The sequence below is a fragment of the Aythya ferina genome (assembly GCF_964211825.1).
Source record: "Aythya ferina genome assembly, chromosome: 1".
NCBI classification, from domain to species: Eukaryota; Metazoa; Chordata; class Aves; order Anseriformes; family Anatidae; genus Aythya; species Aythya ferina.
The window spans coordinates 26,587,875-26,613,095 of NC_140296.1; the positions used below are offsets into that span (position 1 = coordinate 26,587,875).

Genomic DNA, 25,221 nt, shown 5'->3' on the forward strand with positions numbered 1-25,221 from the left:
CATAAACTATCCTTGTGAGTTTTTGTTTTCCTTTCCATTTTGTTTCCTTCAATCTAGGTAGTAGGCGGGTGATACCCACAGCTTTTCTCCATTCTTTTCCAATTTACATTTGATTTCCTTTTCTGTCACCACTTTTTTACACAGCTCATTTCATTTGAATTAGTACATTGAATTCTTCTTTCTAATTAATGTATTCATTTTTTTGTCTTTTTTTTTTTTTTCCATTTCATTTATTTTATTCAGTCCTATACTACTATTTACTACATTGTTTTGCATAATCTTTATATCACTCTGCCCTTCTAACATAGATAATCCTGATTTTTGGGGGGGATTTTCCCCAAATAAGTTGCTAAAGTGGAGATTTAAGGAAAAAAAAAATCTACTAATGTTAGAGGTATTGTAGCCCAAACTGACTCCACAGGGCATAGAGTGATAAAACTGATCCCAGTATGCATGATAAGGACTGTAGGATAGCAGACGTGAAGGACACACATATGAATGAATGTTTTAATTCAACATTTTTTTTTCTCATTTCATAGAAGGAGAAACTTAAGATTTTAATTATGTAAGTTATAGATAGATGGAAGATGCCTTCTTCTGTGAAGGCACCACATTGGCCTCAACTGCTGTTGCTCCTGAAATGAGAAACATAGTTATTCTTTTGGATTTATTTATTTATTTATTTATTTATTTATTTATTGCATGAGAATGGTAAGCATTACTGTATTTATCCACTGAAAACCTATTTGCACTTTCTTCTTCTTCCATGTCTTTCTTTGATTTTACTTTCATGATAGTTAACCATGAAAAAAAAAAGGGGGGGGTGGGGAGGAAAGGGATTGAAGGGATATTATTTATTATGTTTTGTATTATTTTGATTTGAAAAATACTGCATGAGAAGAAGGTCCCAGAAATAATTTATTTTCAGACTTACAAAAATCACAATGACAAAAATCAGAATTCACACATTGTGTGGGTTACAACCTGTAGGTACTTGTCTCTCCTCACTTTCTGATGGGAGAACCATAAAAATTGAGTTGAGTTCAAAACTAGAATTCCTAAAGTTTTATTTAGGAAGTGGATCAGGGGCTCTGGATTATGAGGCTTAAGAATAGCACAGGAGCCTGACTACAGGGTTGGATTCACCTCACCAAACTGTTGCTTTATAAAGATGTCAATGAGAGTGCTAGTCACCCTATGCTCTCCTTATAGTCAGTCTGGGAAGGAAGAGGCACTTTCAGGGAACAGCTCATCTTTTCAGTTATCTGTTCCAGGCTGATCCTTCACGCACTAGAAGTACCTTTTCTGAGTACAGAGAGACCCTAAAGGAACTAGCTTAGGAATAGATACGAAGTTGGCACCAACTTTTTATCAGCTGAACCCTGTCCTTTCTGTTGGCACTGCTGGATCTGTAATTAAAACTGACTGCAGTTGGAAGACTTTGAAGTATTCGGCTATTTTCTGAAGTCTTGCTAAGCACTAATATTTAGAAGACGACATAAAGATATCATAACAAGATCATATATATATGTAAATATGAAAAAAAAAAAATACAACGGAAAGCAAACAAAAAGTTACTGAAAGCAATTACACATTACTCGGGAACTCATTTGGTACAATAAAGCTCAAGACTTCATCTGTTATTTAAGGGTCATTTTCTGTTCTCTGCCTGTTTCTGAATTACTTCTAACAGTGCTACACTTTAAAGCTTAAAAATTCTGTGTGCCAATATAATTTTATACTTACTAGAATTAATCTTGCTTCATGGGTAATGGTCCAGAAACAAGAAGTTTCTCACTATGTCTAACACAAAAGCATCTTAAATATTCAGGCAAATCATCATCATTGTGTTAGAGTGAGCACTGAACCAGGAGGCATACTTCCCAGGTCAGAACACTCCAGCTAAATCTCTGATCCATTAAGAAGCCCACAGGAAAGCTACATGCAGAGCAGTTCTTGGCTTCTTACCCAAAGACATTAGAAGGCAAAGCCTGATAAACAGAGTCCAGATTTGAAGTCTGGTGTCCCGAACCAGAGCAGGTTAGAAAGGCCTGTTCCAGAGGAAGAAAATTAAAGGTCATGTTTATCTTTTTGCCAAAAAGAAAGCCTTAGCAATTTAAAAGCCCAGGCTTCACAAACACAATGCAGGCTTTTGCGTCTCCTTCATTCCCACAGAGATGTACTACCTTCTGCCATCTCAGTAAATCTCTCTTCTAATCCCTTCAAACACTAAACTAGTGATCTGTGTAACCTCACCTCCATGTCAGTGAATGCTGTCCTCTTGCAGTAATACTTGCAGACTATATAAACTCTTTTCTGGGCTTGCCATCAAAGAGAACAAAAAGGAGAGAAGGAAAAATATGGGAAGTATCTACATAATAAATGACTGAATAAAGAAAATATATACAAGATGACCTTGTTTAGAGAACTGTGAGGGATATCATAGTTGACATCTTGTACTAAGCCTGTCGGAATCACAACTTCCCAGACCTGAAATTAATTTCCTCTTAAATAGTCTCCTTCTCTTTGCTAGACCTTACGTTCAAAAATGGAAACAGCTTGGCTTTATTTCTTGCTTGCTTTCTTGCTTCCTTTCTCAAGCAAGAAGCTGCACTTTTCTAGGTAAATAGTTAAATGTTAACTGTGAACTCACTGGTATAACCCGATTCATGTAAAATAAAAACATAAATCCCTCAAAAAAAAAAAAAAAAAAAAAAAAAAGTAATAGGCTAGACACTTTACGAATAATTAAATTGCAAAAGGAGCTGAAACAGTGAAACAGTCAGGACTCTGTTGTTGTTTTGTTTAGTTTTGTTTTTATGATGGCTGCACATAAAGGATGAAATTTTGATCTCTCTCTGAATTCTCATGGACTTAGTTACAATCTCAATGTGCATATAAAATGCAATCTGCTTAAGATGTGAAACAGAATACATGAAAACTACCTTGCCTCGTATTAGAAAAGCACCTCTGTCAGAATCATATTAATTTTCTATAGAAAAAAAAGGATCCTACAATATTCCAAATTTCTGCCTCAGTATGTTTCACTATAGGAGTCTGCAATACATCTGTGGATATTGTCCAGTTCTCTGAATCATGTTGTAAACAAGGTGATTTTATCTCCAACAGCAAGCTAACCAATGGTAGTACATAATGATAGTATAAATAAACTATAAAACTGCACACCCTTATTATGGAAGCAAGGAAATCAGCATACAGGGAAGATTACTGGATAAAATAATTCGCATAATTAGATGAAAATACGTAGTGGGTCATCTCAGAACAGCATGCTCAGAGCACAGAATCTCCTGCTTGCAGTAGACAGGTTGTCCTTGAGACTGGTGACTAGCTGACAAAACACAGTCCTTTCAAAATTCACCAAAGCAGTGTAAATACAATATTCTATAAAACCCTAAGCTAACTGTTTTTGCTGCCTGTGCAAGCAAAAAGATATCATAGCACACAACTGCAGAAAAAGATTAAATCTGCAGAACTGGATGTTTTCTTTAAATCCATCTTTCCCCAAAGTGTGTTCCTTTCCTCACTGGAAACAGGGGTCCTCCAGATTTGATGAATTAGTTTATTAGACCCTCTCAAATTAAACAAACAAACAAAAAAAAAAGTTTCTCATTCCACAATTAAAAACATTGTGATGTATATGAATCATAAGAAAACTACATTAAAAACATGTTTCCTGCATATAAAAGCAAAGTATCACATAAGCATTGATCTCGCTAAACAAAAATGTCATTCTCATCATGACATAAGATATATAAATCAAGATGCTTTTAAGACAAATGTGGAGCCTACAAAATTATTCATTTGGAAAATTACTCAATGTTAAAGTGATTTCAAATGAATTCTGGAAACCAGGACACATTTATATAATGGTGTTATATGCTTATTATTTAAATCAAATTCCATGACAAAAAATATCAGATACAGGAAGGAATGTACCCACTTCCCACTTTTTGTTCTTCCAGATGTGTTTCCTGCTAAATGCTTTTTATCCATTTTTTCTTTTTATTTATTTATATATTTTTTTTCAAAACAATAAGCAAACAAAGATCACTTGTGGAAGAAGGAACACTATCCACAGCTGATAAGTACATCTAGGGCTGATGTTTCTAAGGACTGATCCTTGGGCTGGTATATAATTACCCACGTTACCTAATACACACTTACAGAAAATCAGAATGTTAGGTCTCTAGACTTCAGAAGTTTTACTTAATATATGTATATTCTATCTTCTCATTTTGATAGATTATTTTTACAAAATGTTTGTGACACTAGAACTGTAACAGGTTTTTTTATTACATAAAGAAAGATTATGAAGGTATCAACCTATCTAGTTATTAAAATTATAAAACAATTAAATTTTGCATTGCATTCCTAGTGTTATAAGTTTCCTTTATCTCCAGCTTAACAATGCTTTTTAAAAATCTCCCATATGCCTATATTTTACAGAGACACCCAGTGACACAGTACCTAATAGAAAATCGTTTTTGTCTCTCATAGGCTGCATTCTGATGAAGGTGGAAGCTCCCTGTTTAAAGAAGGTTTAGGTTTTCCCAGCAATAAGTACATACTGGCTAGCTTAAACAGGCAAAATTTATCACAGAATCACAGAATTGTCTAGGTTGGAAGAGACCTCCAAGATCATCGAGTCCAACCTCTGACCTAACACTAACAAGTCCTCCACTAAACCATATCACTCAGTTCTAGATCTAAACGTCTTTTAAAGACCTCCAGGGATGGTGACTCAACCACTTCCCTGGGCAGCCTATTCCAATCCCTAACAACCCTTTCAGTAAAGAAGTTTTTCCTAAGATACAACCTAAACCTCTCCTGGCACAACTTTAGCCTATTCCCCCTTGTCCTGTCACCAGGCACGTGGGAGAATAGACCAATCCCCACCTCGCTACAGCCTCCTTTAACATACCTATAGAGAGCGACAAGGTCACCCTGAGCCTCCTCTTTTCCAGGCTGAACAAACCCAGCTCCCTCAGCCACTCTTTGTAAGACTTGTTCTCCAGACCCCTCACCAGCTTCGTTGCCCTTCTCCAGACTCGCTCGAGCACCTCCATGTCCTTCTTGTAGTGAGGGGCCCAAAACTGAACACAGTACTCGAGGTGCGGCCTCACCAGAGCCGAGTACAGGGGGACGATCACCTCCCTAGCCCTGCTGGTCACACTGCTTCTTATACAAGCCAGGATGCTGTTGGCCTTCTTGGCCACCTGAGCACACTGCTGGCTCATATTCAGCCAACTATCAACCAATACTCCCAGGTCCTTCTCTGCCAGGCAGCTCTCCAACCACTCATCTCCCAGTCTGTAGCTCTGCTTGGGGTTGTTGCACCCCAGGTGCAGGACTCGGCACTTGGCCTTGTTGAACTTCATACATTTGGCCTCAGCCCATCGGTCCAGCCTATCCAGATCCTCCTGCAGAGCCTTCCTACCCTTGAGCAGATCCACACACGCACCTAACTTGGTGTCATCTGTGAACTTACTGAGGGTGCACTCGATGCCCTCGTCCAGATCATCGATGAAGATATTAAAGAGGACCGGCCCCAGCACCGAGCCCTGGGGGACGCCACTAGTGACCAGCCTCCAACCGGATTTGACTCCATTCACCACAACTCTTTGGGCCCGGCTATCCAGCCAGTTTTTAACCCAATGAAGCGTATGCCAGTCCAAGCCAAGAGCAGCCAGTTTCTTGAGGAGAATGTTGTGGGGAAAGGTGTCAAAAACCTTACTGAAATCAAGGTAGACCACATCCACAGCCTTTCCCTCATCCACCCAGCGCGTCACTTTGTCATAGAAGGAGATCAGGTTCGTCAAGCAGGACCTGCCTTTCATAAAGCCATGCTGACTGGGCCTGATCACCTGCTTGCCCTGCAAGTGCCGCGTGATGACACTCAAGATAATCTGCTCCATGAGCTTCCCTGGCACTGAGGTCAAACTGACAGGCCTATAGTTCCCCGGGTCTGCCCTCCAGCCCTTCTTGTAGATGGGCGTCACATTTGCTAGCCGCCAGTCAACTGGGACCTCCCCCAATAGCCAGGACTGCTGATAAATGATGGAAAGCGACTTGGCCAGCTCCTCCGCCAGTTCTCTCAGTATCCTCAGGTGGATCCCATCCGGCCCCATTGACTTGCACACATCCAAGTTCTGTAGCAGGCCACCAACAATGTCCTCGTGGATTATGAGGGCCACATTCTGGTCCCCATCCCCTTCCACCAGCTCAGGGTACTGGGTATCCAGAGAAAAGCGGCTCTTGCCGCTAAAGACTGAGGCAAAGAAGGCATTAAGCACCTCAGCCTTTTCCTCATCTCTTGTAACTAAGTTTCCCCCTGCATCCAGTAAAGGATGGAGATTCAGCTTAGTCCTCCTTTTTGTGGTGATGTATTTATAAAAACATTTTTTGTTATCTTTGATGGCAATAGCCAGTCTGAGCTTCAGATGAGCTTTGGCCTTTCTAATTTTGTCCCTGCACAGCTTCGCAACATCCTTATAGTCCTCCTGAGTGGCCAGCCCTCTTTTCCAAAGATTATAAACCATTTTTTTTCTCCTAAGCTCAAGCCACAACTCTCTGTTCAGCCAGGCTGGTCTTCTTCTGTGCTGGTTCGTCTTTGGGCACATGGGGACAGACCACTCCTGCACCATTAAGATTTCCTTCCTGAAGAGTGCCCAGCCTTCCTGGACTCCTCTGCCCTTCAGAACCACCTCCCAAGGGACTCTGCCAACCAGTGTCCTGAACAGCTCAAAGTCTACCCTCTGGAAGTCCAATACAGAGGTTTTACTGATCCCCCTCCTGACTTCACCAAGAATAGAGAACTCTACCATTTTGTGGTCACTCTGCTCAGGACAGCTCCCGACCACCACATCTCCCACCAGTCCTTCTCTGTGAACAGAAGGTCCAGTGGGGCACCTCCCCTGGTAGGCTCACTAACCAGCTGCATCAGGAAGCTATCTTCCAAGCTTGCCAGAAACCTCCTAGACAGCTTCCTCTGAGCTGTATTGCATTTCCAGGATGTCTGGGAAGTTGAAGTCCCCCACAAGAACAAGCACTGATGATTTCGCAACTTCTGCCAGCTGCCTGTAGAACTCCTCATCCGTCTCCTCTTCCTGGTTCGGTGGTCTATAACAGACCCCCACCAAGATGCTTGTCTTGTTGGCCTTCCCTCTGATTCTAACCCATACAGATTCAACCTTATCATTCCCAGCGTCAAGTTGTTGTATGTTATGCTGCCATTTCTGTTTAAAAATAAATAAATAAATAAATAATAAAATCTACATATATATGTATACATATATGAAACAAAAATTAAAATAAAAAAAATATATGAGGAAACAGAATCTGTAGTTGGGGTTAAAAAGACAGGGCAACACAACTGCATCCAGACTGAGCTGTCACCATATCCTAACGCAGCAGCTCACAGCCCCACAATACAGAAACTTTGGCAAAGAAAGGTGCACCAACTCAGATTTCAGCTTCTGCAACAATAACAACCTGGAGGTCATGTAGTGCTAGTGTTTCCTTTCTGGTGTGCCACTTTCCTCCACCCCTCTTGCAATTTTACATATTCCATCTTTTTTCGATAAATAGTTGTACCTCCCAGAACAGTATTACCCTGTGATACAAGAATAATGATCGTCTTGCTCAGGAAGTTAAATGCTGGTCAATATATCTTAGTAAGCTAATTTTTTGTACTTTTAAAATTCCATTTCCTTTTCTATTGTTCTGTTTATTGGCACTTTCAATCAACTAAACTAGGTCCAGCCAGGTGACTATCTACAACTTACAGGCATGGCATATGAACAGCTCCTCTGTAGTGCAGTACTTATCTCTCCTGCAATGCTGTTTATAACTAGAAGGTTTTCCATGAAGTGTTGTCAAAGGTATTTTAATTCACCTCAGTCACATCTTAGCATTTAGAGGAATATATATTTTAGTATTTTCCAAGGGCTTATTTTTTTTAATATATATTTTCCTGTCTTTCCTGTTGTAGTGAGGTATTTACAAATTGACCCCAAAGACCCTAAAGGTTTTAATTGCTCAAATTGTCATTCTATTTGCAATCTTCACAGCTACATAAACCAAAGCTCATTACTACCACAAAACATATTTAAGAGTGGCTAAATAAGAGCTGTAGGGAATACAAATAGAATTTAAAAAAAATAAATAAAAAATCCATCATCTTCTGTTTTCACTCATTAGGAAAGGAGGGGAGATTTTGTTGGGAATGGATCAGTTTTTCTTGAATTGAGGAGCATGTCCAAGCAACTCTTCCAGATGAAGGAGAAAAATCATATGCACTCTCCTGCCTTTATTCATTATAAATTCTCAGAAAAACGACCCTGATGTCTTTCTAAAAAGCACAGTAAAATTACTAATTTCCAGCGGCAAACAGGCATTATTTCTATGAAAGCATTTGGATTCCTGAAACTACTTTCAAAGATGCTGTCTCTGAATTTACTACCAGATAACTTTACACTCACACTCTTGATGCCTGCACAAGATTCCTTCTCACACTCTTCTTTGTGCTGGAAGAATTTTGTTCAGGAAGAAACCAAATGAAACCACCTAAATTCATTTATTTATTTATTTATTTTTGCCAAATCACTTCCTTGAACTCTCTACCTGGTGACTAGTGTTGGTTCCTTAGACTGATAGAGGAGAAGCCCATGCGGTCAAAACACAGAAGTACCCCATCCTGAGTTTAGACTGTTCTCAACAGTGTTACGCTCCATGTGTACTCAAAACAACTTCAACCAAGTACATTTGGGTACTAAAATAGTCAACAGCATGATTTGTGTGTATTTTTTTCCTCAGAGTAAAAGGCAAGAAACAAAGTTCTAAAAGGATCACATTTGTTTCACATCTGCATTAATGACCTTGGAACAGAAAAGAGCAGTGCATTAATGGAAGCTGCAGATGACACACAGGTGTATAAATCAAAACCACAACATGATACAAAAATAATTACCTGATTTTGAAGAGGGCAAGAATCAATATGGGATGACCTTTTGCTACACAAAATGGAGGGTTACACAACCCGAGAATTTATTATTTCCAGCTTGTGCTGTGATCTCTTAGAAGCAGGGTGATGAAAAAAACACAAGATCATTAATGGATTACAAAGCAAGCATGAGCTACCAACGTGATGTAGTCATGAAAGGCAAATACAGTAGCATTAACGTAAAAGTAAATGCAGGAGACACAGAGAAATTTGGCTTGCGAGTTTGTTTATTTATTTATTTGTGAAACTTTCAGCTCTGTCTGCATTCAAACAAGAACATGTGAGGGGATAGACAAATTTCATAGCTGAGCACTGAGCCAGGCCTTACATAGGAAACTAGTGACTCCAATGTGTTAGTTTATACTGCTTCTCTCCTACTTTAATCCTAGTGAGACTCCCAATTAAACTGAACACAGCAAAGAGTTTTGCCATGGCCAGGAAGTTGTACTGAGGTGGGGGTTGGTCTATTCTCCTACATGCCTAGTGACAGGACGCGGGGGAATGGGCTAAATTTGTGCCAGGAGAGGTTTAGGTTGAATATTAGGAAGAACTTCTTTATCAAAAGGGTTGTTAGGCATTGGAATGAGCTGTCCAGAGAAGTGTTTGAGTCACCATCCCTGGAGGTCTTTAAAAGGCATCTTCCAACTTAGATGATTCTGTGATTCTGTGGCAAGTGCCTCAGTCCACGCTGAAGGCTCCTTCCTGCAAAAGGTGAAAATATGAGAGCTGTGTGACCAAACGTTTTCTGCAATGGTAGCACTGACACAGCAAGTGCTGGAAACTCAGCCATCCCCTGTGTTAACAGATGAACTCGCCTTAAAGACAAGCGTTACCTTCCCTTATTGTCTGCTAACCCCACTGCATCTTTGAACAATCTCATTCAGCTTTCAACATGGCCTGTCAAAAGCCACAAAGAAAATCGAAAAGCGCTGTTTTTCTGCTATGTACATATCCCTTGGTGTCCAAACACAACTTCAACTCCTACGTCCAGCCTGTGTGACAGACAGGGGTATGACAGGACGAGAACCTCGATGAACCAGTGCTCCCCCCCCACCCCCTCCATTTTCCCTCAGCGGCGCGCCCAGCCCTGGGTCCTCCCTGCCCGGCGGAACAGCCGCGGCTGCTGCCTCACTAGAAAACCTCAACATTCTCCTCCGATTCACCTCGTTCTCTCTCATCCCCTTCCCTTTCAGCGACGGTAGGCAGTCAGGACCGAAAACTCTCTCTCTCTCCCCTAGGAGGGCATTTTTAACGCTTCTCGTTCGCTCAGGCGCTCGGCGGGCGGATCGGGAGGAGGCAGGAGCCGTGGAGGCCCCCAGCGTGAGGCGAGTGGCGGCTGACGTGGCGGCGGCGCTGGGAGCAGGATGTGAGTGAGGGACAGGGAGGGGGGCAGCCCCCTCACAGCCCCCTCACAGTTGTATCCCCGCAGCCCTAACCTCTTCTTCTCTCTTCCTTCTCCCCAGGTCGAAAGTCACCTTTAAAGTGACGCTCACCTCGGACCCGCGGCTGCCCTACAAAGTGTGAGTGCCGGGCCGGGGCCGTGGGGGTTGTGGTGTCGCAGGAGGCCGTGGAAGCCGGTGGCAGCGTGAGCAGACACGGGCCAGAGCTGTGTGGTGTTTTGGTTTTATTTTATTTCATCGTCTTGGCAGATGAGCATGTGTGTTTGCCTTGTAGGCTTTGATCTAGACCGCGTACCATACATGCACATCCTGGGTTTGACTAGTATTACCACTAGTCAAAGTGACGCTGTACACAGTAGTTTAATAACACGTAGAAATAGGTGTTCCTGTGTGTGTTATCAGTCACATAGCCTATATTTAAATTGTCATTTCAGGTTAAGTGTGCCTGAAAGCACACCTTTCACAGCTGTCTTGAAGTTTGCTGCAGAAGAAGTAAGTAGAAAGTTACAGCCCTTTTTAATTTTTTGAATGTTTCTGAAAGCAATTCTTAACTGTGGAATACAGCGCTTAATTTGGCACAGAAAATGCTGCCATTAGATATGAATGGATACTTGCTTTAGTCATGGCAGTGGATCTCAAAGCTTTTGGAATCCTCAATTCAGCAGCTCTTATGTAATTTGTGTGGCAGTAGCAGGGACAGACAGGCTGCCTGGTCTTCTTCACATTTAAATTAATTTTGTATCAATAGTATAAAAAATTATGGTAGCGAACAGAATTACAAGTTATTGCTATTGCATGTTTAGTATTTTAAGTTACTTATGTAAAGTAACCAGAATATTTTCCATTTTTCTAAAAAAGAAAACTCTTTACTGGAACTGAATGTGAAAAGACTTGTAATTTCTGATTATGGAAGGCTTTGAGGTTAGGCATATGGGCTAGATTCAAAAAATTTGCTTAAGTGAGACTTGCATTCTTAGCTTTTGAGCATTGGTCTTTCACATGGAATCCAAAATTCAGAAATACATGCCTAAATTGCCTATGTGCAGTATTTGAGGTGTATCCTGTTTGTTTTAGATTAAACATGCAAAGATTAAGAGATGTCCATTTGGAAGTAAATGGTAAAGTGAAGTTGTCAGAAACATGATGGCTTTTTTTTGTCAAGTCAGCAAAAAGATATAGCTGAGAGTCTGCTCCTGCAGTCCCCACAATGACTTCTAAAAGCTTAGGAAATATTGGAATTCTTAAAATGTTTCTTGTCAAAGTATTGGAATTCTAATAAAAAAATAGGATAGTGGACAATGTGTCTTGAGTCTCTTGATGCTAGTGTTGTACCGCTATGTGACAGAAGTTCTTAGCAGAAACAGTTTATGTGGGGATAAAAAGGTTTGTGGGTTGTTTATTTGATGTGACATTACGTTAGCAGTAACGTACAGAATAATAAACGCGTTTAAATACACTTGCTGACTTAATGTCTTTTGTTTCTTTTCCAATTTGTTTTTATTTGAACAAATATAGCAGTGCCCACGAAACCCATACATGGAGGCCTAGACTGAAAAGTCCAGCAGTACACTGATGTGGGGTTTACACTAGCTGCGGGCTGTTCCCAAAAGGGACAGTCCTGTTCCTCTTCCGTTCTTTGTTACAGATTCCTGTCGCCTCACACATCCCAGGTTGAGGTCTGATTGAATTGAATACTGAGTTGTTCAAACTGGATCATTAATTAAAGGGTCTTTTTTTGACATTTCTTTGTTTTATCAGCTAGTGAGCTTTATTTTCTGGCTGTGCAAGGCTCACTTCAACCACCAACGTCTACAGGTAGTTCAAGCTGGCATAAAGTGACATAGCTTTCAGAAACAACCCTGGCTGCTGCTTCCTTCTGTTCCCTCACCCCTTGAATGTACTGCCCAAATAACTGGCAGAGTTATTAAAGATACAGTGTGGGTTCAGACTAAGCCTTTTTTTTTTTTTTTTTTTGCTGGATTGCTCTTCACATGTGTAATCTGGAAAAACACTGTAGATGCCCGATACAAATGCTACAAATAAGGGAACAAGGAAGACTGGTGTGGGACTGAGAATAGTTGGAGACTACAGGAAAGAGGTGCCACGTGTTAGGAGGGTTGCCCTTAAACCTGTAAATTCATGTAACCGGATGTTAGATGAAACTGTAATAGTGTGATGATAACATCCTCTGTAAGGATTTAGAAAAGAATTAATTACTTAAACATTCCCGTTTAACTAAACCATTTTTTTAGTTGATGCAAGGAATTTGAGGGAGTTTCGCTGGTTGACCTCAGACCACTGTGGTTCAGCACCATTTTATAGAATAATTATAGACACTTTTGGAGGCACACAAGAAAGATAGATAATATGTGATGGAATGTAAAAGTGCCCAGTATGGTTAATGCTTACAAGGGTAATTCCATTAAATGCTTATGTAACAAACATATTTTTAAAAGAAAATACAAAGAATGTTTTATTTCTCCCTGGAAACAGTGTGAAGCACTTTTTGTATTAGCCTGTGTTGGTGTTAAATAGAAATTAATAACATGAACATCTGCTTGATTTGTCAGAATATGAAACTTCTAGTTGTTATTTCTGATGCCTTTCTGAAGCCTTTCACATCTATGTGAGACAGGGCAGAACATAATGCTTTGTAAACAGACAAAAACGAAAATTAGCTTCATTCTTGTAGAAGAGTCTACTTTCATCATTCATGAACTTGGCATTGAAAAGATTTAAATTGAAATTATCCTGTGTATTGTGATTCATATACCAGTTTCATAGCACATTATACTAAACATAGAAAGAGAAGATCGAACTGTAGCCCCAGATTCTGAATGAAGATGGTTGTCAGTCTCCAAGGGAAGTACATTATCTCCTGAATGACCAAAGCTTTGAGGGCAGAAAAGGATTTAAGTTTGGACTGTTCAGCCTTGGCCGGTTTTCTGCTGAGATGTTTTTCAGTGTCTCAGTTCAGCCAGATGACAACCAGAATTCCTCTGGAGCAACCTACCGTAGCCATGATGTAGAATATTCCTCATATTTACCAAGTTTCAATCATAGGTTATTTTTTTTTTTAATTTCTTTTTTTTTTTTTTTCCCCAAATTCCTTTCATTGCCCAAGGCAAGATGTATTCCTTCCCCCTTGGAAATGACTGAAATGCATAATGGAGATTTTTTGTGTGTCATTTCTAGCACATCACGTAACAAAGACTGGCAGAACTGGAAATGAAAAAACTGGATCATTAAATGGGAAGGTCTAATGAGGTCTTAATTGTTTGCAGCAGTCAGCCCTTCCCGATACATACATTTGACTGCAGTAGATTGGATGATGCAAATTTATCTTGTTCCTTATTTTTTTCTCTGATGGGCTGTTGCCCATCAGAGAAAAAAATGCAGAGTATTGGGAACACTGTTCTCTTTAGCTTTTATATATCTGCAGTTCTTTCCGCAGTTGTCAGAGTTCACAGTGACGGTGCTTATGTTCTCATTTACAGCCTGTGGTATCAATAGTACTAGTAGTTAGAGCTACTTAGTACATATTTTGGGTATACATTTAAAGAATACTTACACAGCATCTCTTACCTTTGTGGAATTGTTAGTCAAATCGTCATCCATTCCCAGTAAGCAAAGTTCAATTTTATTCTTTCATAACCATATATTTTTTGAAACCGTTTTGTTACTCTGATGTCATGACACACTCATCTGCTGTTCATTGTGCAAAAAGAATGAGTTTATTGCTGTAAAGGATTTTTGGCATTTTAAAAAATAAGAAAGGGATATAATTGTTCGTATATGATTGTTTTCTTTAAGATTTTACCATAATTATTGAAATGTATTTCCTTGCATTGATTAAAAAAAAAAAAAAAAAAAAAGTTTGGCAGCCTCAGTTATCGATTCATAAGGTGTTTGAGGCAAAGAAGCTGTTTTTGTAAAGCGTGTGTGTTTCGGGCTGGATGTTTCCTACTTGGGTTTCAAAAAAAGCTGGGGATTATCTGCTGAACACAAAATTTGTTTGTTACTTGAGTATCCATCTGACTTTGTGTTATACAAAGCCTTACATTTTCAGCATGGGAAACATTCTTACCAGACACAGGAAGGACTTTTGATTTAAGCTCCAACAGAATATTAAAATGTAGTGTTGAACCATATTGTACCAAATTATGTGTAATGACTTCAAGTATAGTTTAGTTCCCTTTCTATATTGTGGTGATTTTCATGTGCTGAGTATGTAGCTGACAACTATTCCTGTTTGGCCCAGTATTTCAGGCTAAGATAAAGGAAGTGAAGTGTTTCATTCTCCTCTAACACAATGTAATATGAAGCAGTAAGAGAACCTTAACTAGTTATTCCCTGGCTGACTGCCTCGCAGTTCTCATGTGCACCTAGGGTATAAGCATCAGATAGATTCTGATACCGAAAAACAAAATGTCAGAAAATGAGTGCAAATGTCCAGCCTCCTGTGAATGATCCATCCCTTTCACACATCGTGTAACAGAAGAGACAGAGAAGAAATGAGAAAAAATGCTTAAGATACTGGAAATTACTTTTTTCTTTTTTTTCTCAGATGATGTAGGGGGAAAGATCTACAAAATCACTTAGTTAAAATGGAAGCATTGAAAAATAACCAAAGTATTAAGCTAAGGATACATCTGCTGCTTTTTAATTTTGTGTTGTATTCCTTTACTTTTTGAGTTGGAAGTGGCCTCATTTCAGGAGGTGGGACATTAATTTCTCTTATTACATAAAAAAAGAAAACAAAAAAAAAACAAAGCCTACTCCTTAGACTGCTAAATCAAGATTCCCAAAGTTGGTAAGGTTGAGAATGAAGGCTTTATCCTTCTTCATCATATGATAGGTCTGCATGTTCTTGTTCAGGCTGGGATGGAGTTGACTTACCCCACAGCAGCCCATGTAGCGCTGTGCTCTGCACCTTTAGCTGGAACAGCTCTGATATCGCAACAGTGTTTGGTCTATTGCTGCATCAAGGCTGTCTCACCAACCTTCCCATCCCCTGACCCCAAAAGCCAATGGGCAGGAGGTGGGGAGGGGGATATTGCCGGGACAGCTGACCCAAACTCCCTAAAGGGATATTCCATACCATATGATGTTACATTCAGAAACAAAACTTGAAGGAGGAAGGAGCTCCCGTTACGAAAGCTAACAATCACTGCATGTACTGAGAACCAGCTTCCCAAGAAGCGGCTGAACGTTTCTTGCGGATGGGAAGCAGAGAATAATTTTTTCTCCTTTTCCTTCTGAATGACCTTTGCTTTTCTTACATTAAACTGCTCCTATCTCAAACCTGCAAATGTTTTTTTTCCCCATCTCATTTACTCCCACTTCATCCTGCCAAGGAGGGGGGAGCGAGAGAGCGGCTGCGTAGTGCTTAGCTGCTGTCAGTGTCCAACCACAACAATGCATTAGCTATTATGAAATGGCATATTGTTCTTTTACATTCTTACTATGAAATACGTAGCTCCCAGTTTATCAACTCACTTTTGAATCCTTTCTTTGAAGAGAAATTCTTCCGCTCCCCATGGCGTTTCTACAGTGACCTTGGTACCTAATTTGTCTTTTGCGAAAATTACAGTTTTCATGCTACCTTGCAAGATGCATAGGTGACAGGATTTACCTGCTATGGATACAAAGCTAAGAGATACTAAGTTAAAAATAAAAATAAAAAGGCTAATTTGGTGTGTCTGGAGATTAAAAAAGAGACATTTTTTCAATATATTAATAATTATGTGCTGTATTAAAGCATGGTTTCCATTAGCTCTAGCTGTTGCTGTTAGTGCATGGAGTTTCTGCAAATCAGACCTCATAATTTTGAGTTGAACAATTAGAAAATAAGGAAAGTGTAATTAGTGAATGCCATTTAAAGGCCTGGCTGAATTGACTTGTTAAGCATATGGGAGTTTGTAATTATTAGAGGAAAGCATTCAGTGTTAGGTAGGATTCGTAATTAGCTTTCCTTTTTCTTGCATAAGAAAAGTGCTTTCTGAGGAGGTTTGACTGATTTATTTTACCTAGGGGGTTGTTAATTGAGCTCAGTACAAAGGTAGCCCTTGGTCCTCAGAACAGCCAAGTAGTACTGATTGGCTTGCACTCACGCTGCCTACCCCTCCGTCCTGTGTAGTCCAACCACATTAAGCAGTGCAAGGATGTTTATCTGGGCCTTGTCTGACTCCATGTAGTCACAGAAATAGGTCCTGAGAAATAATTAGTTTGGGCTTCTCCAGAAGTTTAGATCTTCTGAAATAATTCCCAGTCTGTGTATATTGCAGCCTCATCTGTGCAGGGATTTTCAAATTGTGAGACTGACTGCATGTGATGCGTATAGGGGTGGGTATCGTGGGGACGTGACTGGGTACAAAGCCTGCTGGGGCTGATGTCAGAAATCTGAGGGAGACAGATCTGATGCAGTGCTCTTAGTGCATCCTTTTGTAAGCGTATCCTGGAGTAAATTCTTGGAGCAGTGCGGTTGGAGAGTACCAAACCGAGCCAGGGAGAAAGCTAGGAAGTAGGTTAAAATGAAGCAAGATGAGCTAAAGCTAACTTTGGTTTCCCAATCATTCTCTGTCAGGTAAACAAGAGGTTCACATGATCATTCATCATGATCTTCATGATGGTGCTACCAAGCACTCAGAATTTATTAATTTATTTGCGTGATAAAAGATACTCTCCCAAAGCAAATCGTATGTGTGTATCCGATGCAACCTTCCCCCTCCCCATAGTATATAATGTCTTTACACTAGCTCTTATTCGGGTCCTGTAAATGACAAGCACACCAGTATGAAGTCAGTATTCCGATGAATATAGATGAATATATAAACATGTTTTGGGTTCAAGATTTGATGTTGTCAAATTTTATTCCAGAAAATTTGAACATGTATATTCTTTGTCACTTTTTTAAAAGAAAAGTATTGCTTGCTGAGCATCTGACATGATGTAATAACTATGCTTCTTAGAAGTTTATTTCCATGCATGTTTTAGGTGTTACTAAATGGTATAATCAGAACTAATACTCCTTGACTTTTAAATTTTATCTAGTGAGTAATAATAATTGGATTTCACTTTTTTTGATATTGCAAATTACTTATTCTGTAGTGAGGTGTCTAATTGACTTAAATTGTAAACCTTTATTTTGTTGTATCTATAAATGTGACGGGAATCTTTTCTCATAATTCTTTCGTAACTGAACCAACTAAAATGATAATTGCTTTGAATATTCCCATATATTTTCTGGATTAAATATGTCTTTTACATTATCTTGGTCTACTCTAATTTCTTTCAGTTCAAAGTTCCTGCAGCAACAAGTGCCATTATAACAAATGGTAAGTATATAGTTTTTATATCATAGTTTCAGTTACAGGGTATTGATAAAAGCAGAAACATCTTTTCTTTCATAAACTGTAGAGACTGCAAACTAAACTTAATATTGCAGCATTATTGTTATTACTTATGCATGGGTGAAGGTAATAAACTACTAATATTATTCATTGAAGTGGTTTTGTCCTAACACGTAGTTTTGATTGCCTATGCTGAAGATTTCTTCTTAATTCATGTGATAAGACTTTTTTGATTGTAAGAAATAGCCGCTTGAAGTACTGATGTGCTAAATATATATTGCTTGCTATATTACATTTTTGAGCTGAAAGTTTAGTGTAATAAGCTGTGTTATTTGTATTTTCACCTTCCTCTCTGTTTTTGTCTTTTTCTGTTTTAACATTTTTTTCTAGATGGAATAGGAATTAACCCTGCACAGACAGCAGGTAAGTTACTATTTAAGTCGTCTAGTCTTAAAAAAAAAAAAAAAAAAAGTTAATTTTCTGTTAAATTAATGCATAGCACTCTGGGTTGATTTTTATATCTTAGGTTTTGATTTCTTAAATAGGAAAAGAATCATCAGTAGTTGGAAACTACAGTCAGTGTTGTGAGGAAAAGGTTACATCCACATAACTATTGTTCATGTTGTTATTTAGTTTGCGAAAGCATAAGGCACTGCTGATCTTTAAGACCTAGCTATTTAGTGCAGTCTAAAAGAGCAATGTTGTTTTACTTGTTACTAAAATATCATGTAACAGTTGTATTTTTCCCCACCCTATACCTAGTCTAGTATTTGCTATTTCAGTAGCCATTCTGGTAAGTTATGTTTAGAAAGTAATACTTAGTTTTAGAGCAGGAACTGCAGGCACTTTGGAAATCACATCTTCAAGAAGATAGAATCATTTTGCAGATAGCCTTCTTGTTCTCACCAAGTGATTCCAAGTGAGAAGTCTCTGATTTCAACTGCGGAGGCTTGCTGTGAGTTAAGAGTTTGCCTCTGTCACAGGGGCATAGAATAGGGATATAGAATTCTTCCCCATCACCTCCCGAAATGCATGGAGAGATAGTACAGATCTTGAATTGGCCTAATTGGAAATAATAGCCTGCTGTGCAGAAGCTGGCTTCTGTGGACTTGTACTTGGAAAGTTACATTTCTAAATTAATTTGGAAAGTATTACAATAACCTAATCTAGACCCATTTGAGATGAGAGTTCACTGGAGTGGGATATCTTGCTAGGGTCATAACTTTCTACTAAAAATAATAAAAATGCCTTTGGTGCTTCTTGAACACAGTCATCCAGAGGAAACTGTGAATCTGATTTGACTCCTGCTTGCAAATGTGATGCGCAGTTGATGGAGAGTTCATGGCTGCTTCTTTTTCTTGCATGAAATCTTTGCCAGATTTTGTTCATTTATGCCCTCCGTCTGTCATGTGTTATTGAAGATACCATACTTTTTTTTTTTTTTTCAGATCTAAAGAGAATGAGAAAGTGAGGTATTATTAGTATACTTAGCAATGTAAGATAAACAGTATAAAGTAAAACCTTGCAGAGCATGTAGTATGTGATAGAAGAGCAATTGCGTGGTATTAATTTGGAGAATTTACTGGAGTTGTAAAAGGAACCACTTAAGCATAGCGACCCACTTCTGAGGTCTACAATTGCATCGACAACTTCTGAAAATGAAAATCAAGAGAGCATCAAGTCAGCACCACAGGAGGTTTCTGTCCTCCCAGGGCTTGCCTTAAGACACCCGCATTATGCTTTGACAGATGTACTGCCTCAGGCAGACTCTTCAGCTGCTGCTGTCCTCATTATGATCATATGACCTTAAAAGTATCTTAAAAACAGATGATAAGGCTGACAATATAGTTTAGCTACTAGATCATTACCCACATGTACAAGCACATTTTCACATGACGACTAAAGAGCATTTATGCAAAACAGTAAAGTCAGTTGTTTAAGTTAACGTATACTTATGGTGTTGCTCTTCTAACAAGTATACTTTCATTTTGTATTATGTATCCCAAAATAGTTGTAGGTTAATCCTTCAAAGTAAATCAGTTTGGGACGACTTTACTCCTGAATGAAAACGTCCATATGGACATTTATCATGCTTGCAGCTATGCACATTTAATTCACAGCTCTAATAGCTTTGCTAATTGCTTTGCAAAGTTTGCTATGTTCTTATAAATGTTCACAAATTACTCAGTGGTAATACAAAACAGCATTTCAAAGTTCAGTTTCAAGTAAATGAAAAGCATCTAGATGCAAAATATTTTCATCCTGGTCTTTATCTTATGTGCAAACATAAGATTAGGCTGAAGGATATTGTATGTATATATATATGTATATATTTTAAACAAAGAAGGTACCACTCACCATTACAATGCTGTGTGGTGTTGCTTTAAACTGAAAGAAAGGAGCATGGGGGAGAAGACCAGTAAATCAAGGAACAAAATCCCATTCAAAGTTTACAAGTAAACATAGATAACTTAAATACAACCTTATGTTCAGCCTTAGTAATTGACACTTCAGAAAATAATAAGTAGGTTAGAACTTAATGTTTTTTTTTTTCATATTATTTGAGTTCCTGTAGATTGAACAGTTACTTTAGTCTTCAAAAACTTGCCAAAACAAGATGATCTAGGAATAAAATCTTAGTAATCCTTGGGGATTTCAGAGGTTTTGTCCTTTTCCACCAGTTCCCAACCTTTCTAATCAAAAGCAGTCCTCAGGTATAACTTTCATTCTCCCTGTGTGATTCCATGGAGCAGGGGAAATGAAAGTTGAAAAAGCTAGGCTTAACACTTAATTCCTGTATTGATTTCAATTTGAAATCCTTGATAGTTTGGGGAATAGTATGCCATAACTTTAATAAACCCAGTGTAATATTAATGATGGAAGCAGACTAAGAGGTGGGGTGAGCTGCTGTCTGCATGAGATGCAGCTGTGTCCTGTTTTAAAACTTCAGATTATGATTGTGATCGCAACATGAATTCTTTTCATCAAGATTGATAAGCTTAGTTATCTGTTTTGCTGGTGTGAGAGATTTTTGTTTAGAGCGGTTTTGAAAAACACTTGAAACACTGAAAGAGAATGCAGTCATTGGTCTCAGCCAGCACGGGTTCATGAGGGGAAAGTCCTCTTTAATGAGCTTAATTGCCTTTTATGACAAAGTCATCCATCTGGCTGACCAACAGAAGCCAGAAGTAAGTTTTTTCAATTTCAGCAAGTTTGTGATACTGTTTCTCACTGTATCTTTCTAACAAAATGTCCAGCCTGCAACTAGACAAGTACATAATACAGTGGGTGAGCAATTGGCTGACAGGTCAGGTCCAAAGGGTTACAGTAAATGGGGTTACAACAGGCAGCCAGCCAGTCACTGGTGGGGTTCTGCTGGGCTCCATTTCAGGGCCAGTTCTCTTCAGTGGTTCTGTAAATGAACTGGATGCAGGGCTGTCTGCGAACTTACCTAGTGTGTATTCCAATACGAAACTAGGAGGAGCTGTTGACTCGCTTGAGTATAGAGGGGCCTTGCAGAGAGGTATTGACAAATCAGAGGGCTGGGCAATCACCCACTGCATGAAGTTTAACAAGAGCAAGTGTCAGATTGTGTGCCTGGGATGGGGCAACCCTAGATATACATACAGACTGCGGGGTGTGAGGCTGGAAAACAGCCCTGTATAAGGGGATCTGGGAGTTCTGGTCTCAGCAAGCTGAACACAAGCCAGCAGCGTGCCTTGGCAGCCAGGAGGGCCAACCATACCCTGGGGTGCACCAGGCCCAGCACTGCCAGCCGGGTGAGGAAAGGGATTGTCCTGCAGCACTGTGTGCAGCTCTGGTTGCCACGGTGTAAGGAGGGCACAAAGCTGTCAGTGACCAGAGGAGGGGCTGAGGTCCCTGGGTTTGCTCAGCCCCGAGCAGAGCAGGCTGAGGGGAGGCCTCATGGCGGCCTGCAGCTCCCTCACGAGGGGAGCGGAGGGGCAAGCGCTGAGTTCTGCTCTCTGGGGACAGCGACAGGACCCGAGGGAACGGCATGGAGCTGGGACAGGGGAGGGTCAGGCTGGGGGTTAGGGAAAGGTTCTGCACCCAGAGGGTGATCGGGCACTGGGACAGGCTGCCCAGGGCAGTGGTCACAGCACTGAGCCTGCCAGAGTTAAAGAAGTGTTAGGACAACACTCTCAGATGCATGGTCTCATTTTTGGGTTGTGCTGTGAGGAAGCAGGATTGGACTTGGTGATCGTTGTGGGTCCCTTCCAACTCAGGATATCCTATGATTCAGTGATGATTATTCATCTCTTCTGTATGTGGTCTCAGCATATTATCTAAAAATAGAATATCTTCCAATAACACGTTCTTTTGAATGGGTTTTCTGGTACTCGTTATGTTGAATAGGTAGAAAATTTAAATCCTTATTCATGTGCCAGAAGAGTGAAGTCCAAAAAAGAGAAGCTTTGTTCCAACATGCTACTAATGAACAAATGCTAAATATATTAATATTTTTTATGAGCACACTCTACATCCATGAAATAACATGCTTGAGAAATAAATGTAATTACTGTGTTTTTACAAGTCAGCGTGAAGATTGAATAGGAATAGATATATATTATTAATACCTTTTATTGTATTGTGTACAGTCTTCTTCATGCAGTAGCACAATGAAGTTTAAAAAAAGAAGTGTAAGTCCAAATAGTAATTATAGAATGCATCATGTTTAGCAATGTGATTTCATTCGCAAATGTTGCGTTTAATAGAGTAAAGCAGTAGTGACAATCCTGAATAGCCATCCAAGTATTAAAAACTCTCATATTGTGTTCTCCTAAAAATCTATTATGGTCAGGACTATACAGTAATAAATAATAAGTTGAAGAATTTTTGATGCTACACTGAGACTGACTTATGTTTGGATATGTAGAGAGCCTTCCCAAAAGAAAAATATAGTCGGGATTCTGAAGTTTTCGTTAAGTACCGAACCAAGGAGAGAACATGAATGAAAACATGCATGAGTGACCTCAAGATAAAATAGTTTTAATAAACTAGAACTTGACTTCCTGGCCTTGAAAATATTCTGGCATATAAGTGAAATCAGACATGCAGGTATGGAAATGCAAAGTTTGAAAGGCTGTAACTTGCAAGTTTTATTATATGACTTTGAGTCTGGTGTTTTTACTTCAAAGTACATGTTGTTTGGACAGGGGTGGCGTGGGAGGGATAAGACAGAATTCTGTGGAAAAATAAAAAAATACATTTTTCTGGTATGAGAGAAATAACTACAAAGATGTTTGTTAAGCACTGTAATTATATTATTCTCCTTTAAAAGGGCATGCTTGTTTAGGTAACATTTTATTTGTTTGGTGACATGTTCTTTTTTGTTTGTTTGTTTAGGAAATGTATTTCTAAAGCATGGTTCAGATCTACGGATTATTCCCAGAGATCGAGTTGGAAGTTCTTAACGTCTACTGGAAACTTTTTGAATAAGTGACGTTGCTGTGCAGCAAAGGTCTATTTATTTTGGAACTCCACAGTGCAACTCATCAATTGGCCTTCCTTAAAAATATCAAAAATGACTTCCCAGGATTTGATCTTTTCTGACACAAAAATAAGATTTCATTTCCTTGTTAAAATACATGAAATCATGCACTGATTCTTTCTTCACTAGTATACCTAATGGGCTGATTCCATATTACGTTCTTGAAAGAAAGATGGACCTCTGTAACGGTGTTAGTGAAACTGCAAGGGCAAACACTTAGCCACGATCAGTAGATATTTAAAGTATTTTATATACTGTTGGACCTGCTGTATGAAAGGGAGACTTTACGATATTGGTACAGAAAAATTGTTCCTACTGAGTGCTAGAAAGTTTTTTTTTCTTAAAATTCCACATTTGGAACAGTTTTCCCATGGTCCAAGTGTTTAGCTCAAATAGAAGGGAGATTTCAGTGGATTATTACTGAAATAAATAAATAAATGCCAAATGTTCCAAAGCAATTGTAAGATTTAATTGCTGAAAATACTTTAGATAAAAGAGAAAACAGAGGTATTGAAATGTTAAAACTTTATTTGATGTTTTGTGAAGTTAAATTCAGTTTCAGAGAATTTGTGAGACATAATCTCAAATAAAGTGCCATCATCTGGGAAGGACTGCAGCATAATTTGTGAATGTTCTGGTCAAATAAGTCATTCCTTTTTCAGTAAATATTGGTTCTTCGCAAAAGTCTTGTTTTGCTTCTGTGTATTACAAAGGAAGTTGTAGAATGCATTGAAATGTTTGTGTTTGGGTAACTTCTTGTTTATAAATTGCCTGAGGTAAACTATCAGTCATGGATTTTAATTAGAGAAGTTGCTGCTTTTCTTGAGCTATTAATACTACTTTGTGATTTGATCTATTTGGCCAAATCATTTGGCCCTGTTACATTATATGTGTCTTACTGAGTTTACAGAAAGTTGAACAATGGGCAATGTAGCACTGGATTAAATGAGGATTGTCTGAAATACATCTTTGATGTGCAGAAGGACGTTCAGATTATGTTTCAAATAGTGTAGAAGTACAAAATGCCCTTATGAGAGGGTATGAATTAAGTGTATAGAGGAAAACTCTTCTGAAAGTGGTATTTGACTGTAAACATATTCAACTCTAAGATGAATTGTAAATTTATGGATTTTCCTTTCTTTTAATAAATAACAATATGAAAAAAATGCAAATATCCCTTTCTCATTTTCTTTAGATTCTGATGATAATTACAAATGGTGCCCTTTGACATCTTAATCAACATAATCTGAGATTCATTTGAAGCCAACATATTCTTATGCAGAATTCTACAGAACACTGATTTTAAGGGCAGAGTGCATAGTTTCAATTATCTAATGTAACAATATAATTAGAATGAGCTAAGTTAATAGCTTGTAATTTTTCTCTGCCGGTCTGTTGACCAAATACCTGAAAAACACCTTACAGTAGAATGTAACAAAAATCAAAGCTTTCTTTCCGGTCTCAAGGTGCAATACAGTTTTCAAAAAGCCATCATGACCTTTTCAAATGCAATTTGAAGCTAAGATGCATTCGTGTTCTTGTAAAGGAAGGCTAGGTAAAAATATCTCAGATGATGTCTAGCATTTGTTATGCTGTTACTTGGGTAATAGCACAGATAGCATAAAGTATTTGTTTGCCATACGGTGTTGCAAGCAGTTTGTATAACATGCAAATGATCTGTCCACTTGGAACAATAAATGATCTTTGTAATACTTTCTGCGTTCATGACACCTTTGTCTCAATATGGTCTCTAAAACCTGAATGTAACTTTTTAGTTTGGTGAATTTGCTTGGTATTAGCAGTAGAGTGTACTTGGTAGGCATTTGCGAGTTGATTTGATGTTTGCAAGTTCATTTTGTTGTGTCTAAATCATAATTGACACATTGTGTAGCAAAATAAAAGTTTAGAACCAGACTTCATAGGCCTAGGGAATCTTCA

General features: G+C 38.9%; 1 protein-coding gene and 1 long non-coding RNA gene across 4 annotated transcripts; one reads left to right on the forward strand and one right to left on the reverse strand.

Annotated features, from left to right (window-relative positions):
* Positions 1 to 9,231: 9,231 nt before the first annotated feature.
* Positions 9,232 to 10,344, reverse strand: LOC311435181. Its single transcript, XR_014691979.1, has 2 exons — positions 10,186 to 10,344; positions 9,232 to 9,724 (listed from the first exon to the last, which is right to left on the reverse strand). It is a non-coding gene; the product is annotated as an uncharacterized lncRNA (long non-coding RNA).
* Positions 10,150 to 24,995, forward strand: UFM1 (ubiquitin fold modifier 1). 3 transcript variants are annotated; one of them, XM_084515863.1, is made up of 7 exons: positions 10,150 to 10,388; positions 10,486 to 10,542; positions 10,857 to 10,914; positions 17,720 to 17,759; positions 18,165 to 18,197; positions 19,223 to 19,246; positions 23,139 to 23,888. In XM_084515863.1, coding segments are annotated over exons 1-6 (213 nt in total). In that variant the 5' UTR covers positions 10,150 to 10,386; the 3' UTR covers position 19,246; positions 23,139 to 23,888. The 3 variants fall into 3 exon arrangements, with proteins under 3 accessions (XP_084371989.1, XP_084371988.1, XP_084371987.1); XM_084515861.1 differs by lacking the exon at positions 19,223 to 19,246 and having other exon boundaries at positions 10,155 to 10,220; positions 10,293 to 10,388; positions 23,139 to 24,995; XM_084515862.1 differs by lacking the exon at positions 19,223 to 19,246 and having other exon boundaries at positions 23,139 to 24,995.
* Positions 24,996 to 25,221: the final 226 nt, after the last annotated feature.